The sequence below is a fragment of the Callorhinchus milii genome, unplaced genomic scaffold (genome assembly GCF_018977255.1).
Source record: "Callorhinchus milii isolate IMCB2004 unplaced genomic scaffold, IMCB_Cmil_1.0 Scaffold22, whole genome shotgun sequence".
NCBI classification, from domain to species: Eukaryota; Metazoa; Chordata; class Chondrichthyes; order Chimaeriformes; family Callorhinchidae; genus Callorhinchus; species Callorhinchus milii.
In genome coordinates this window covers 10426841-10443804 of record NW_024704763.1, presented here as the reverse complement: position 1 = coordinate 10443804, position 16964 = coordinate 10426841, and the positions used below count along the sequence as shown (strand labels likewise).

The 16964-nt window shown below is 46.9% G+C and overlaps 1 protein-coding gene across 1 annotated transcript in view; it reads left to right on the top strand.

Annotated features, from left to right (window-relative positions):
• Positions 1 to 16964, top strand: part of LOC103190448 (fibrillin-2-like) — a 225936-nt gene that overhangs the window by 136548 nt on the left and 72424 nt on the right. Inside the window, exons 18-22 of the mRNA XM_042342958.1 lie at positions 2386 to 2505; positions 5489 to 5626; positions 5851 to 5901; positions 6978 to 7103; positions 10893 to 11120. Coding sequence (XP_042198892.1) covers positions 2386 to 2505; positions 5489 to 5626; positions 5851 to 5901; positions 6978 to 7103; positions 10893 to 11120 — 663 coding nt within the window. The remainder of the gene's footprint in view (positions 1 to 2385; positions 2506 to 5488; positions 5627 to 5850; positions 5902 to 6977; positions 7104 to 10892; positions 11121 to 16964) is intronic.

Sequence of the window (16964 nt, the reverse complement as noted above, 5' to 3'; positions counted from 1 at the left end):
GTGTAAGCTAAGCTAGTGTAAGCCAAGCTAGTGGAGGTTAAACTAGTGTAAACTAAGCTGGTGTAAGCTAAACCGGTGTAAGCTAAACTAGTGCAAACTAAGCTAGTGTAAGTTAAACTATCTTGTAATAATAATAATCATTAATAATAATTATCTTGTAGTGTCAGCTAAGCTGGAATAAGATAAGATAATGTAAGATAAGATACTGTAAGATAGTGCAAACTAAACTAGTGTAAGACAAACTAGTGTAATCTAAACTAGTATAAGCTAAGTTAGTGTAACCTAAGTTAGTGTAAGATAAACAAGTGTAAGCTAAGCTAGAGTAAGCTAAGCTAGTATAAAGCTAAGATAGCGTAAGATAACCTGGTGTAAGATAAACTAATGTAAGCTAAGATAATGTAAGGTAAGCTCGTGTAAGGTAAGTTAGTGTAAGGTAATCTAGCGAAAGGTAAGATAGCGTAAAGTAATCTAGTGTAAAGTAATTAGCGTAAACTAAGATAGCATAAACTGAGACAGCATAAACTAAACTAGTGTAAGATAAAATAGTGTAAGATAAACTGGTGGAATATATACTAGTGTAAGATGAGATAGTGTAAATGTAAAGTAGTGTAAGCTGAGCTCGTGTATTGCTCAGCACCTTCAGTCTGATCGATGCTGGAGATGGTCCTGTTTTGCTCCTTGTGTGTCACACAAAGTAACACTGAGTCGCTGCAGCCGCATTCTTTATCCAGCTGTGATTTATTTGACTCTGATTATGTTCTTTACCCCTCACTAAGCTTCTCTGAGATGCATTCTCCCATCATTATTAAGCCCATTGCAACACGTTCTATATTAGTCCTAGCCTTTTATTGTGTATGAGGTCTTGTCTCAGGAACTTGTTTACAAGAACCTATTAAAAAGTTTCACATTACATCAAAAAGTAAATCACACAAAATGATGTGAAAATTACACATCATTTCCATCTAGCTCTACAAACAGGCAAGGCAGTCTCTGTGTTTTATGATCTCTTGGCAGTGTTGTTTTTTTTTAAAAAGTCAAGATTGGATTAAAGCCAGTTTAAGTGTTGGATTCCAACAAATATCTGTGGAATTTCCATGTGTAGGTGGGATACATGGAATTCTCAGTTTGGTTTGGATTCCCTTAAGCACGGTGATGGGTTTCCACATGTGTCAGACACCCGGCTGAGGAAAAGAAAGAGTTAGATTTTGTGGGTCACATGATAAGGATGGTAAACAACAGTACTGTATGTGAAAGATTATTTTGATTTATGTTTCATCCCTTCATCAAACTGAATATTAATAAACTTAACAGCCATAGAAAAGGCACAGAGAGAGTGAGATGTCACAATGTGCAGCCTGGCAGAACTCACGCGGATGCTTTGCTGGGATAGTTGAAGTTTATCTTGCTGAATTTCATCCATTTCATTAATAGATACCACATGATACCACGTGAAAATCTTTTGTTCAAAGATAAAATAGGTCATGACCAGAGATCCAAATGAACTCTGAATCTAGATTTGTATTGAATCCAGGTTAGAACTCTAAAACATGAATAAAGCTCTGCCGTTACAAAGAAAGATGCGTTGTTACATTTCCAGATGTTTGGAACCAATATCTATGGAGGATTGTAGTCAGCTTTCAATAGATTAGAAAGGAAATGCTTCACCACATTCTGCTCCCCCATGGAATGCTTCCTAGTGTAGTTATTTCCCCTTTGGCCATGACTAGACCGTGGTTTAACTTTTATGACGGAATCCACATACTTCACCTAATTTTGCTGACTGGCTTTTGAGCATGTTTCTGGACTAAGCATACTACCTGAGGGTGATTCCTATGTCCTTAGGTCAATAGTAAAACAGCACCTAACGATAGAGATTAATTATATTCATAGAATTCCTTCATTTTCAATTGTTAAAGGAGCAGTCTGTCTGTTTGCCAAGCCTGGGTTAATTTCCAAACATGTAACTTGCGGATTTAAACCTGATATTGCTTAGTGAAATGGCTGGGAATGTCCGCCAAAGCCGAAGGCCTGGTGAGGAGCAGGAATGTTGCTAGGATTGTGGAGATTTTTTTTGGAGCATTTAAAGTAATTATGTCATACTGAAAACTCAATAATTACAAACTAATGTTAACACTTGCCCAGTTTCTTTCAAACCTAGTTGCCGTATGCTAAGCACTCTACAATCAACACTTATTAATTTCCAGCAAACACATGTAGTGTTGTGTTGTCTCCTGCACATCTGTGGTTCAGTCCTATCTGTAGAGCTGTAATAAGCCACACGGCCGCATGTGGCAAGAAGGGGATGAAGGATATAAAAAAGGGAGTGAAGATTGAAATGGACATGCTGTGCTGACTTATATAACCTGTATCTCCTTTTATTTTCAGATATTAATGAATGTGAGACTAATCCCTGTATCAATGGGAATTGTAAGAATACGATTAGCTCCTACTTATGTGAGTGTTTCCCAGGAAGTACCCTCGACGCCTCTGGAAATCTGTGTATTGGTATGACACTTGCTCTAGTTTTAACTTTTGCTTTTTTTAAAATTTTGTTCATTTCCCAGAGAGTTGTTAGGGTCTGGAATGCGCTGCCTGAAAGGGCAGTGGAAACAAATTCAATAGCAACTTTCAAAAGGGAATTGGATAGGGACTTGAAAAGGAAAAATTTGCAGCCTGTGGGGTAAGAGCGGGTGAGTAGGACTAGCTGGATAGCTTTTTCAAAGAGCCAGCACAGGCCGATGGGTTGAATGGCTGTAAGACTCTATCACTCAAACCTGAACTGTTGTAATCGTGTTGAACATTGGCAAATCAAAATGTAAAAGTGCAACGCAAATTATACTGAGCTGACAGTGATCGTGACTTGAAGAATTGTAAACTGATCACCAGCAGTGAGAACCCCTGTCGTCTATTCACATCTTAAAATTACATGTGAAGCGCTTTCAGATGTTTCAGTGTTCTATTTCGCAACTGCAAATAGCTGTATGGACCAAAAATTTCTCATCCTGATCTCTGGTGAGTTAACCAACCTCAGCTGGGCAGCATTGGAATCGCATTTGTCATAGCAACCCAGGCTTTGCAGTGGGAAAATCGGTCATGTTTATGGTGCTCTAACATAGGGGCTATCTAACAGTTAGGTTTATAGTACAGTGGCATCTGGCTATTATAGAATCATAGAATCGTACAGCACAAAAAGAGGCCATTCGGCCCATCGAGTCTGTGTCGGCTCTTTGAATAGAGCAATTAAAGTCAATCCCACTCCCCGGCCCTTTCCCCATAACCTGCAAACCCGTCCTCAAATACCCGTCCACCGCGTTTTTAAAAGTAGTTATCGAATCAGCCTCAACTGCCCTTTCAGGCGATGCGTTCCAGATTCGAACAACTTGCTGCGTGAAAACATTTCTTCTCACCTCCCCTCGGCTTCTTTTAGAGACTATTGAAACTCATCTGTCATGTGTCGCCCATTTTACCATTCTGTCTATGTCTTCCTGTCGTTGGCTCCTATCCTTCTCACTGTTTACCCCCTCCCTAACTTTGTGTCGTCCGCAAACTTGGAAATGGTACTTGCTATACCCAAGTGCAGATCATTTATGTATATTAAGAAGAGCAGTGGTCCTAATACCGATCCCTGGGGGACACCACTGTACACTTCCCATCAGTCAGAAAAGCAGCCGTTCACCACCACTCTCTGCTTTCTGTCTCCCAGTGAGTTCTGGATCCGCTGCCACTGTCCCTTTTATACCGTGGACTTCTATCTTTCTTACAAGTCTTTCATATGGCACTTTGTCAAATGCCTTTTGAAAGTCCATATAAACTACATCAACTGCACTACCTTTTTCCACCCTCTCCGTTACCTTATCAAAAAATTCTATTAGATTTGTTAGACAAGATCTGCCTTTAACAAATCCGTGCGACTGTCCCTAATTAACGCATATTCTTCTAAGTGAAGATTTATTCTGTCCTGGATTATAGTCTCCAGGAGTTTCCCCACTGCTGATGTTAGGCACTGGCCTGGAGTTCCCAGGTTTGTCCTTCTGTCCCTTTTTGTACAAGAGAGTCACATTGGCCACTCTCCAGTCCTCTGACACCACTCCTGTGTCCAACAAAGATTGAAAAATTGTAGTCAAAGCCTCCGCTATTTGTACCCGTGCCTCCCATAGTAACCTCGGCTGCATCCCGTCCGGACCGGGCGACTTATCTACCTTCAGCCCAGTCAACCTTTTCAGTACTTCCTCTCTGTTTATACTAATCGTATCCATTTCCTCTCCCCTCTCCTCCGATACTGCGGCATTTGGTGCATCCACTTTTGTGAAGACAGATGCAAAGTACTCATTCAGCACATCAGCCACGCCCTCTGCCTCCACAATGAGATTTCCGCCTTGGTGCTTAATTGACCCCACCCTACCTTTGACTAACCTTTTTTTCTTGATATATATCCGGAACATCGCAGACTACGGCACTACCTCACCCCTCACGCGGCTGAAACTCTGGTCCACGCCTTTATCACCTCAAGGCTGGACTATGGGAACTCTCTCCTCGCCGGCCTTCCCGGCCCTCCCTCCACACTGCAGGTCATTCAGAACTCTGCAGCTCGTGTACTGTCCCACACCAGACACCGCCACCACATCACTCCCACCCCCACCCTCGTCCTCACCCTCACCCTCGCCCTCGCCCTCACCCTCGCTCGCCTCCACTGCTCCCCATCCCCCAGAGGATCGAATTCAAGATCCTCATCCTCACCTATAAGGCCATTCCTGGCCTCGCTCCCTCCTACCTCTCTGACCTACTATCCCCCACCTACCTGCCCGTACCCTCCGTTCCTCTGGCTCCGGTCTGCTCCACATCCCCCGCCCCAACCGCACTACCATCGGTGGTCGGGCTCTCAGCCCCGAGGCTCTGGAACTCTATCCCCAGTGCCTTCGCCGCCTCCTCCCTTTCCTCCTTCAAGGGCGGTCTCAAGACCTTTCTCTTTGACCTTCAGCCTTCAGCTCCCCTCTCGACTCTCTACCCCCTCCTCGCCCCCTCCCTCCCTTCCCTCCCCCTGACCATTCTCCCCCTCCTCACTCCCTCCCTTCCCTCCCCCTGACCATTTCCCCCCTCCTCGCTCCCTCCCTTCCTTCCCCTCACCCTGACCATTTCCCCCCTGCTCGGGTCCTGACCCAACTGTGCAGCGCTTTGGGACGTCCTCCCGACGTGAAAGGCGCTCTATAAATGGAATCTTGTTGTTGTTGATATGTTTGTAAAATATTTTAGGATTCCCTTTAATGTTACCCGCTAACCTTTTTTCGTATAATCTTTTTGCCCCTCTTATGTCCTTTTCCAAACCTCGTCTGCACTTCCTATATTCTGTTTGGTTGTCTTCTGTATCTTGGGTTTGACATTTATCATACGAGTGTATGACAAATATAGTGAGTGTGCTGTATGATAGCGGTTACATGAAAGGTATTCTGAGGCAGTTTATTAATCTAGAAATGTATTTTGCTGGTTACAGAGACAGTTAAAGGAACGTGCTGGTTACAGATCATCAATGAACAATGTGAAGTTAATATCAACGGAGCCACACTGAAGTCGCAGTGCTGCTCCACCCTGGGCGCTGCCTGGGGAAGTCCCTGCATGTCTTGTAAGATAGGTAATGGCACATTCCAATAATAATAATGTTTGTATTTGATATAAGACTTACAGAAAAAAGGTCTTGAAAATGAAGACTGTTTAAGAATTTACCAAATTTTCAGCAGTCTGTAATCTACATCAACAGAGTGGAATTCCTGCCCACATATCACTGATTCTCACAGTTTCCAGTACCCATTACCTTACAGGAGAGGTTTCACTTGACTGTTTTCCTTTTTGTTTCAGACAGCGTCTGTCCTAGAGGTTATACACGAGTTAATGGCACCATCTGTGACGGTAGGTAGTGCTTTCGTTATGTTATTCTGCTCTCTGTTTCTGGGAAATTAATGTGTTTAAATCTGAATCCCAGGATATGTGTGTTTCTTTCAGTGACAAATATAAATGAGAGAATTGGAGAGAATTAAATAAAACATTATTGTGATAAGCCATGTTTGTGATATCAATGGCAGGCTATGCGGTTTTAGCTGGTTAGACTTAAGCAGTTACCCTAATGTACACTCTGGGGTCTCCAAGCCTTGGCTCTTGCCAATCTGCGCCTAATACTTTCCAGAATTAGGTAAACAGGATATATCCCTCCAGGGAGAGAGTGCACATTCCAATCTATTTCCATGTATAAGTGGGATGCATGGAATTCTCAGTTTAGTTTGGATACTTTTAAGCATGGTGATGTGTTTCTGCATGTGTCAGGCTGACCACTGAAAATTGAAGCCATAAGGATGCCATTTATTATTGATATCCTCAAAGACTGTGGTCACAAATGTGATCGTGATTAGACTGACTTGTAGCCTTTTACAATGGCTATTACACTACTGAGCAACACAGACAACTTCAATAATAATAATAAGCCTTGCATTTGATATAGCGCTTATCACATCTTCGAGGTAGCTAATTGCACACAGCTGGCATCCCACAAACATTGGTGGATTGAGTGACCAAATTATTATTATTACCCCAGAAAGTGATCCGCCAATTGATTAATAACTGGGATCCCACTTACTGCTAGGTAACAGAGGCGTGTGGAGTAAGGAAACTTACCTAAGGTTTCGCCCTGCCCGGGAATCGAACCTGTGTCCTCTCGCTTGTGAGCTAGGTGAGCTAGTCACTACCCTACAGGTTTCCACCGTGAGCTGCATGAACAGCAAGAACCCATTGCCATTGACTGGATATTGCTCACGGCTTTAAAACCTTTAAGTCAGCTTTGCCAGTGTATTTCAGTCTCCTAAAGTGAACAATCCAGGCAGTATTTGGGTAATTGGAATCTTTGCCCAATTCACACTCTTTACCTCCTAATGTTTAGTGTGTGACAGAATGATTGTAATGTAATCTGAGGCTGATCCCTTTCACCTGTGCAGATGTGAATGAATGTAAAGTCTTCCCCGGGGTCTGCGCCAACGGCGACTGTGTCAACACAGCGGGATCATTCCAGTGTCTCTGTTCGCATGGCATGACCCTGGACAGCAGTGGACGCACATGTGTCGGTATGTAGAGACTCTTGTTACAGTCACAACACCAACCAACCTCAACATTACAGAGACCACAGGTACTGGCAGGGTCTTTGACATGAGGCTTCAATGATTGGGCTTCAGTGAAATCTGGTGTCAATCACCTAATGGACTGAATTCTCTTGAGTGTAAAAGACCAGAGGCTAAGGTGAGGGAAGGGGTTGGGAGACCGAGCGTAGAAGGTCAATGTTGAATTGAGACTAACAACTTGGAAGCTATCTACAGTACCTTGGTGTACCTCAATCATTGTGGAAACCTAACAGCTAGCACCGTCCACAGTCAGGGTCAGGTCCCTGTAACACATACAGTGAGGAGCAGCTGATGAAAGATTTGACTATGTCATGAGCAGTTACAGAAACCTCCTGATTGTCAGGTTTATTCTGTGAATAAATAAAGACTTGAATATTGCTCTGGCCCATTACTGTGCAGTCCCTACTTGTTTGTATTCTATCAAACAATGGACTAAAAGGTTTGAGCTAACAGTGAGGTTTTGACCAGAAATTATCCTAAAATTACTGGTGATCAGAACTCCAAACACTTGGCAGTGCTTTATGGCCATGTTTAGTCTGTTTTTTTTAAAAAGACTTCTGTTTTCTCACACATTTAAGATTTTCACAAGTTCAGTAATAGAAAGTTATTCTTTACTTGCAACACATATGTGCCAAATACACATACTCTCCAATCCTTCCAACATATGGAGATGAAACAACTCAAACAGGCTAACTTCAGTCAGAAATGGGCTGATAACAGAGGAATGCCTTGGATTCAGTCAGAGGCAGTACTATTTACTACAGTCATTTCTAGGTATCATGTTTCTCAAAAATTAATCCACTCATGATTATCATAATTTATTCAAACTAATGGGATTAAGGGATATGGGGATTAGGTTAGAAGATCAGCCATGATCTTATTAAATGGCGGGGCAGGCTCGAGGGGCTGAATGGCCTACTCCTGCTCCTATTTCTTATTATGTTCTTATGGAGGATCTTTTTAAAATAGTTTCCACTCCATCTCATTTTCTGTTTGAGTTGTTTCATGTTTAACTAGTATTTTCCACACCTTGCTCAGCCCACAGGTGTCCTGAAGCTGGAGAGAATCACTGGGTGCTCTGTTAGTATGGTCGGTGGGTGTGGCCGGTGGGTGTGGTTAGTTGGGTACGGCCGGTGGGTGTGGTCGGGTGTGGCCGGTGGGTATGGTCGGGTGTGGACGGTGCTTCTCCCTGATCCTAAGGCATTCACTGAGAAAGCTCCACACTCTCAATCTATAACAACAACAACTTGGGATTTATGTAGTGCCCTCCACGCCGGATGGCGTCTCAGAGCACTTTACAGTTTAGGATCCCGGGGCCGAGCCAGGGGGAGGGGGGAGCCAGGGGGGGGGGAGCCGGGGGGGGGGGGGGAGCCAGGGCGGGGGGAGCCAGGGGGAGGGAGCCAGGGGTGGGGGAGCCAGTGGTGGGGGAGCCAGGGGGAGGGGAGCCGGGGGGGGGGGGAAGCCAGGGGGGGAGCCAGGGGGAGGGGGGGGAGCCAGGGGGGGGGGAGGGAGCCAGGGGGAGGGGAGGGAGCCGAGGGAGGGCGGGAGCCAGGGGGAGGGGGGGAGCCAGGGGGAGTGAGGGGGAGGAGCAGGGGGAGGGGGGGAGCCGTGGAGGAGCCAGGGGAGGAGCCAGAGGGAGGGGGGAGAGCTGGGAGGAGCCAGGGGGAAGGGGCCAGAGGGAGGGGGGGAGCCAGGGGAAGGGAGGGAGCCAGGGGGAGAGGGGGGAGCCAGGGGGAGCAAGGGGGAGGGGGAGGAGCCAGGGGGAGGGGGAGGAGCCAGGGGGGAGCCAGGGGGAGGGGGTAGAGCCAGGGGGAGGGGGGGGAGCCAGTGGGGGAGCCAGGGGGAGGAAGGTGACCAAAGGCGCATTCGAAAAGAAAGGTCTTCAGTGGAGACCTGAAAATAGGAAGGGAGGGGACGAGGTGAAGGGAGTGAGGAAGGCAGTTCCAGAGCCTCGGGGCATAATAATAATAATAATAATCCTTGCATTTGATATAGCGCTTTTCACGTCGGGAGGACGTCCCAAAGCGCTTCACAGAACACACTGTAAAGTGAATTGACTGTACATTTGTGGGCGAACGCGGCAGCCAATTGCGCACAGCAATGTCCCACAAACAGTCGTAGATTGAAAATGACCAATTTATTATTGTTTTTGGTTTTGGAGGATTATTATTAGGCTCTGTGTGGAGTAAGGAAACTTGCCCAAGGTTTGGCTCTGACCCCCCGGGGATTGAACTCGGTCTCTCACTTGTAAAGCGAGTGCTCTGACCACTGAGCTTCAGGCCTCCACTACTACAGGCTGAAGGCATGGCCTCTGGAGGGTGGAACGGAGGAACGGGTACTGGTACAGCTCCCAGGCAATGGGTACTGTGCTGAGGAGAGAGGTCAGAGAGGTCGGGGGGTGCAGAGGAGCGCAAGGACTTGAATATGAGGTGAGGGTCTTGAAGTGGATCCTCTCTGGGACAGGAGCCGGTGCAGTCTGGACAGGACTGGGGGGATCGGGAGTGGGGTTTGGGTGTGGGGGGAGGGCCAGGACTGGGGGGATCGGGAGTGGAGTTTGGGTGTGGGGGGAGGGCCAGGACTGGGGGGATCGGGAGCGGAGTTTGGGTGTGGGGGGAGGGCCAGGACTGGGGGGATCGGGAGCGGAGTTTCGTGCGGCTGAGAATGCAGGCGGCAGAGTTTTGTATGACCTGGATTTTATGGATGGTAGTGGAGGGGAGATCGGCGAGGAGGGCGTTTGAATAGTACAATCTAGTTTGGATTCTCTTAAGCACCTCAGTCACTAACCCCCGACACGTCTCTGCTCCAAAAGAAAGAGTCTTAACCTTGCTATCCTCCTTGTTACCTCTCCTCCCAACTGTATTCTTTCATCTCTAGTTGATGTTCGTCAACTGATGCTGTGCCCTCTCCATCGCTAACATTGACTATGTAGAGAAGAGGGAGGTCCTACCATTGATCGTTGATATGTAGAGAACAAGAAAGATACCAACACCAATCTCTGAGGCACACCACTAATCAATCTGTCAATCAGAAACACATGCTTTGATTCCCACTCTCCTTCACTCTCTCCACTTTCCGCGCTCTTCACTGTCACTAATCCTTTATCAACCACTGCTTCAGGCAGTGAGTTCTGCAATCTCACTACACTTTGTGTGAAGTAGTTTCTCCTAAGTTCTCCCTTAGATCCCCTAGTCGCTATCTTATTCTTCTGCCCTCTGGTTACAGATCCCCTAACCTGTAGGAACAGGCTAATTATGTTAAGCAGTAGCGATCCTAACACTGATCCCTACAGCACACCACTTCTCACTTCTTGTCAGCCTCAGAAGATGCTCTTAACTCTTGCCCTTTGAGGTAACCTAATCCTTAACTCCCAACCGTTCTTTAATTCATTCTGCTACTCCTCCCACAATTCCACAAACCCTGATTTTAGTTATGAGCCTCTCAGGTGATACTTTATCAAACACCTTCTGAAAATCCAAATGCATTGTATTTCAAAATGCATTTTCCTCATCAATTTGTATCAACTACATCTTCAAAGAATTCGATAAGGTGATGAATGACTTTCCTTTCATAAATTTAAGCTGATTGCTCTTAATTATACTTTCCTTTTACAGGTGACTAATTACTTTACCTTTTTATGGTTACAGTTGTTGTCAAAAGTGTTAGAGTTTCCAGATTTTTCCCAAGTTTTTCTTGGATCTGTGACTCACGGCCTGTCTTTGCCCTGTGCCCTGGCAGATTTGCGTTTGGAGTACTGCTACCTGAGGCACGATGACGAGGAGGAATGCACCATCCCAATGCGGGGACGCTTTCGGGTTGATGCTTGCTGCTGTTCTGTGGGTGCTGCCTGGGGCCCGGATTGTGACAAATGTCCAGAGGAAGGCAGTGAGGAGTTGCTGGCTCTGTGTCCTCGGGGGAGAGGCTTTTCTAGAAAAGGAGAAATTGATGGAAAACCGTTCTACAAAGGTAAAATCATCGCTTCAAAAATAGATATTCTGTGTTTTAAAATGTAATAAAATTAAGTGAAGCATCGACATTAGCAAATTGAAGCACATAGTCGCTCAGTGCTGAGCCACTTGCTCTACAATAAAGGTTTTCATCTCAGCCTCAGGGGCTATTTGTCTCATAGTAATCCTGAGCTCCAGCTTGTGATTGCTGTACATGAAGGACATTTGTTTAGACTCTCTCACTGCCAGGTCTCAGTGGGCTGGGAGTTTTCTCAGACCATGTTCAGGTTTAGAGATGAAGAAAGGCCTCATCACCCGCTTCTGGAGAGGATGGTATGCTACCTGCAAACATGCTGCTCAGCCAAGGATTGGGCTTCAGTCTGTGACTGTGGTAACAGATGGACCAGAATCTATTATATTCATCAATGACACAATTGTGATCAATCTAAGAATGTTGTGTTTCTGGGTGAGACTTGACAGTGAATTATGGCTTTCACTCTAGCAGGAATTTAACAAGTGAAATGGCTGATATTGTGTTGACATAAACACATATATGGCCTTTGTGATCAGTGACTTGAAAGATTCTCGCATTATCACTCAGCCAAAGAAGGGAATCGATTTTCTTGCTTTGCCTGACCTTTTTTACATCTTTGTATTCCATTATTACATATGCCATCAGTTAGTCACTCAGACAGTCCATCAGCCAGTGTCAGTCATTGTCTGTCAATCAGTGTAAGTCAGTGTCAGTCAGTCAGTGTCTGTCAATCAATGTCAGTCAGTGCCAGTCAGTATCAGTGAATCAGTGTCAGTCAATGTCAATCAGTGTCATCGGTCAATGTCAATCAGTGTCAGTCAGTCAGTGTCAGTCAGTCAATGTCAATCAGTGTCATCGGTCAATGTCAGTCCGTGTCTGTCAGTCAGTGTCAGTCAACGTCAGTCAGTGTCTGCCAGTCAGTCAGTGTCAATCAGTGTCAGTCACTCAGTATCAGTCAGTCAGTGTCTGTCAGTGTCAGTCAGTGTCTGTCAGTGTCATTCAGTGTCAGTCAGTGTCACTCAGTCAATGTCAATCAGTGTCTGTCAGTCAGTCAGTCAGTCAGCGTCAGTCATTGTCTGTCAATGTCAGTCAGAATCAGTCAGTGTCAGTCAGTCAGTGTCTGTCAGTGTAGTCAGTCCGTGTCTGTCAGTTTCAGTCAGTCAGTGTCAATCAGTGTCAGTCACTCAGTATCAGTCAGTGTCTGTCAGTGTCAGTCAGTGTCTGTCAGTGTCATTCAGTGTCAGTCAGTGTCACTCAGTCAATGTCAATCAGTGTCTGTCAGTCAGTCAGTCAGTCAGCGTCAGTCATTGTCTGTCAATGTCAGTCAGAATCAGTCAGTGTCAGTCAGTCAGTGTCAGTCAGTCAGTGTCAGTCAGTGTCAGTCAGTCAGTGTCAGTCAGTCAGTGTCAGTCAGTCAGTGTCAGTCAGTCAGTGTCTGTCAGTCAGTCAGTCAGTGTCTGTCAGTGTCAGTCAGTGTCAGTCAGTGTCTGTCAGTCAGTGTCAGTCAGTAGCACTCAGTCAGTCAATATCAGTCATTGTCAGTCACTCAGTGTCAGTCAGTGTCAGTCAGTCAGTCAGTGTCAGTCAGTCAGTGTCAGTCGGTCAGTGTCTGTCAGTCAGTGTCAGTCAGTGTCAGTCAGTCAGTGTCTGTCAGTCAGTATCAGTCAGTGTCTGTCAATGTCAGTCAGAATCAGTCAGTGTCTGTCAGTCAGTGTCAGTCAGTAGCACTCAGTCAGTCAATATCAGTCATTGTCAGTCACTCAGTGTCAGTCAGTGTCAGTCAGTCGGTCAGTGTCAGTCAGTCAGTGTCAGTCGGTCAGTGTCTGTCAGTCAGCGTCAGTCAGTGTCAGTCAGTCAGTGTCTGTCAGTCAGTCAGTGTCTGTCAATGTCAGTCAGAATCAGTCAGTGTCTGTCAGTCAGTGTCAGTCAGTAGCACTCAGTCAGTCAATATCAGTCATTGTCAGTCACTCAGTGTCAGTCAGTGTCAGTCAGTCAGTGTCAGTCAGTGTCAGTCAGTCGGTCAGTGTCAGTCAGTCAGTGTCAGTCGGTCAGTGTCTGTCAGTCAGCGTCAGTCAGTGTCAGTCAGTCAGTGTCTGTCAGTCAGTCAGTGTCTGTCAATGTCAGTCAGAATCAGTCAGTGTCTGTCAGTCAGTGTCAGTCAGTAGCACTCAGTCAGTCAATATCAGTCATTGTCAGTCACTCAGTGTCAGTCAGTGTCAGTCACTCAGTGTCAGTCAGTTTCAGTCAGTCAGTGTTAGTCATTCAGTGTCAGTCGGTCAGTATCTGCCAGTCAGTGTCTGTCAATGTCTTGTCAGTCAGTGTCTGTCTGTCAGTTTCTGTCAATGTCAGTCAGTGTCTGTCTGTCAGTGTCTGTCAATGTCAGTCAGTGTCTGTCAGTCAGTCAGTCAGTCAGTCAGCGTCAGTCATTGTCTGTCAATGTCAGTCAGAATCAGTCAGTGTCAGTCAGTCAATGTCTGCCAATCAGTATCTGTCAGTCAGTGTCTGTCAATGTCTTGTCAGTCAGTGTCTGTCTGTCAGTTTCTGTCAATGTCAGTCAGTGTCTGTCAGTCAGTGTCAGTCAATGTCTGTCAATGTCAGTCAGTGTCTGTCAGTCAGTGTCTGTCAGTCAGTGTCAGTCAGTCAGTGTCAGTCAGTCAGTGTCAGTCAGTCAGTGTCTGTCAGTCAGTGTCTGTCAGTCAGTGTCTGTCAGTCAGTGTCTGTCAGTGTCAGTCAATGTCTGTCAGTCAGTGTCAGTCAGTGACTGTCCGTCAGTGTCAGTCAGTGTCAGTCAGTCAGTTGTCAGTCAGTCAGTATCAGTCAGTGTCAGTCAGTCAGTGTCAGTCAGTCAGTGTCTGTCAGTGTAGTCAGTCCGTGTCTGTCAGTTTCAGTCAGTCAGTGTCAATCAGTGTCAGTCACTCAGTATCAGTCAGTGTCTGTCAGTGTCAGTCAGTGTCTGTCAGTGTCATTCAGTGTCAGTCAGTGTCACTCAGTCAATGTCAATCAGTGTCTGTCAGTCAGTCAGTCAGTCAGCGTCAGTCATTGTCTGTCAATGTCAGTCAGAATCAGTCAGTGTCAGTCAGTCAGTGTCAGTCAGTCAGTGTCAGTCAGTGTCAGTCAGTCAGTGTCAGTCAGTCAGTGTCAGTCAGTCAGTGTCAGTCAGTCAGTGTCTGTCAGTCAGTCAGTCAGTGTCTGTCAATGTCAGTCAGAATCAGTCAGTGTCTGTCAGTCAGTGTCAGTCAGTAGCACTCAGTCAGTCAATATCAGTCATTGTCAGTCACTCAGTGTCAGTCAGTGTCAGTCAGTCGGTCAGTGTCAGTCAGTCAGTGTCAGTCGGTCAGTGTCTGTCAGTCAGCGTCAGTCAGTGTCAGTCAGTCAGTGTCTGTCAGTCAGTCAGTCAGTGTCTGTCAATGTCAGTCAGAATCAGTCAGTGTCTGTCAGTCAGTGTCAGTCAGTAGCACTCAGTCAGTCAATATCAGTCATTGTCAGTCACTCAGTGTCAGTCAGTGTCAGTCAGTCGGTCAGTGTCAGTCAGTCAGTGTCAGTCGGTCAGTGTCTGTCAGTCAGCGTCAGTCAGTGTCAGTCAGTCAGTGTCTGTCAGTCAGTCAGTGTCTGTCAATGTCAGTCAGAATCAGTCAGTGTCTGTCAGTCAGTGTCAGTCAGTAGCACTCAGTCAGTCAATATCAGTCATTGTCAGTCACTCAGTGTCAGTCAGTGTCAGTCAGTCAGTGTCAGTCAGTGTCAGTCAGTCGGTCAGTGTCAGTCAGTCAGTGTCAGTCGGTCAGTGTCTGTCAGTCAGCGTCAGTCAGTGTCAGTCAGTCAGTGTCTGTCAGTCAGTCAGTGTCTGTCAATGTCAGTCAGAATCAGTCAGTGTCTGTCAGTCAGTGTCAGTCAGTAGCACTCAGTCAGTCAATATCAGTCATTGTCAGTCACTCAGTGTCAGTCAGTGTCAGTCACTCAGTGTCAGTCAGTTTCAGTCAGTCAGTGTTAGTCATTCAGTGTCAGTCGGTCAGTATCTGCCAGTCAGTGTCTGTCAATGTCTTGTCAGTCAGTGTCTGTCTGTCAGTGTCTGTCTGTCAGTCAGTGTCTGTCTGTCAGTGTCTGTCTGTCAGTCAGTGTCTGTCAGTCAGTCAGTCAGTCAGTCAGTGTCAGTCATTGTCTGTCAGTGTCAGTCAGAGTCAGTCAGTGTCAGTCAGTCAGTGTCTGTCAGTCAGTGTCTGTCAGTCAGTGTCTTGTCAGTCAGTGTCTTGTCAGTCAGTGTCTGTCAGTCAGTCTCAGTCAATGTCAGTCAGTGTCTGTCAGTCAGTGTCAGTCAGTGTCTTGTCAGTCAGTGTCTGTCGGTCAGTGTCTGTCAGTCAGTGTCTGTCAGTCAGTGTCAGTCAGTCAGTGTCAGTCAGTCAGTGTCTGTCAGTCAGTGTCTGTCAGTCAGTGTCTGTCAGTCAGTGTCTGTCAGTGTCAGTCAGTGTCTGTCAGTGTCTGTCAGAATCAGTCAGTGTCTGTCCGTCAGTGTCAGTCAGTGTCACTCAGTCAGAATCTGTCAGTCAGTCAATATCAGTCAGTGTCAGTCAGTCAGTGTCAGTCAGTGTCGGTCAGTGTCAGTCAGTCAGTGTCAGTCAGTCAGTGTCTGTCAGTCAGCGTCAGTCAGTGTCAGTCAGTCAGTGTCTGTCAGTCAGTCAGTGTCTGTCAATGTCAGTCAGAATCAGTCAGTGTCTGTCAGTCAGTGTCAGTCAGTAGCACTCAGTCAGTCAATATCAGTCATTGTCAGTCACTCAGTGTCAGTCAGTGTCAGTCGGTCAGTATCTGCCAGTCAGTATCAGTCAGTGTCAGTCAGTCAATGTCTGCCAATCAGTATCTGTCAGTCAGTGTCTGTCAATGTCTTGTCAGTCAGTGTCTGTCTGTCAGTTTCTGTCAATGTCAGTCAGTGTCTGTCTGTCAGTGTCTGTCAATGTCAGTCAATGTCTGTCAATGTCAGTCAGTGTCTGTCGGTCAGTGTCTGTCGGTCAGTGTCTGTCGGTCAGTGTCTGTCGGTCAGTGTCTGTCGGTCAGTGTCTGTCGGTCAGTTGTCTGTCGGTCAAGGCTGCACTCTCCACCTCTCAAAGCCAGTCAGGAACCTCGGCGTTTTGTTCGACCCTGAGCTGTCCTTTCTCCCTCACATCCGCACCACAACTGGCACCGCCTTCCATCACCTCCGGAACATCGCCAGACTACGGCACTACCTCACCCCTCACGCGGCTGAAACTCTGGTCCACACCTTTATCACCTCAAGGCTGGACTATGGGAACTCTCTCCTCGTCGGCCTTCCCGGCCCTCCCTCCACACTGCAGGTCATTCAGAACTCTGCAGCTCGTGTACTGTCCCACACCAGACACCACATCACCCCCACCCCCACCCTCGTCCTCACCCTCGCCCTCACCCTCACCCTCGCTCGCCTCCACTGGCTCCCCATCCCACAGAGAATCGAATTCAAGATCCTCATCCTCACCTATAAGGCCATTCCCGGCCTCGCTCCCTCCTACCTCTCTGACCTACTATCCCCCAACGTACCCCCCCGTACCCTCCGTTCCTCCGGCTCCGGTCGGCCCCCCATCCCCCGCCCCAACCGCCCGACCATCGGTGGCCTTCAGCCTCTCAGCCCCGAGGCTCTGGAACTCCATCCCCAGTGCCTTCGCCGCTTCCTCCCTTTCCTCCTTCAAGGCCGGTCTCAAGACCTTTCTCTTTGACCTTCAGCCTTCAGCTCCGCTCTCGACTCTCTACCCCTCCTCACCCCCTCCCTCCCCTCACCCTGACCATTTCCCCCCTCCTCGCTCCCTCCTTCCCTCCCTCACACTGACC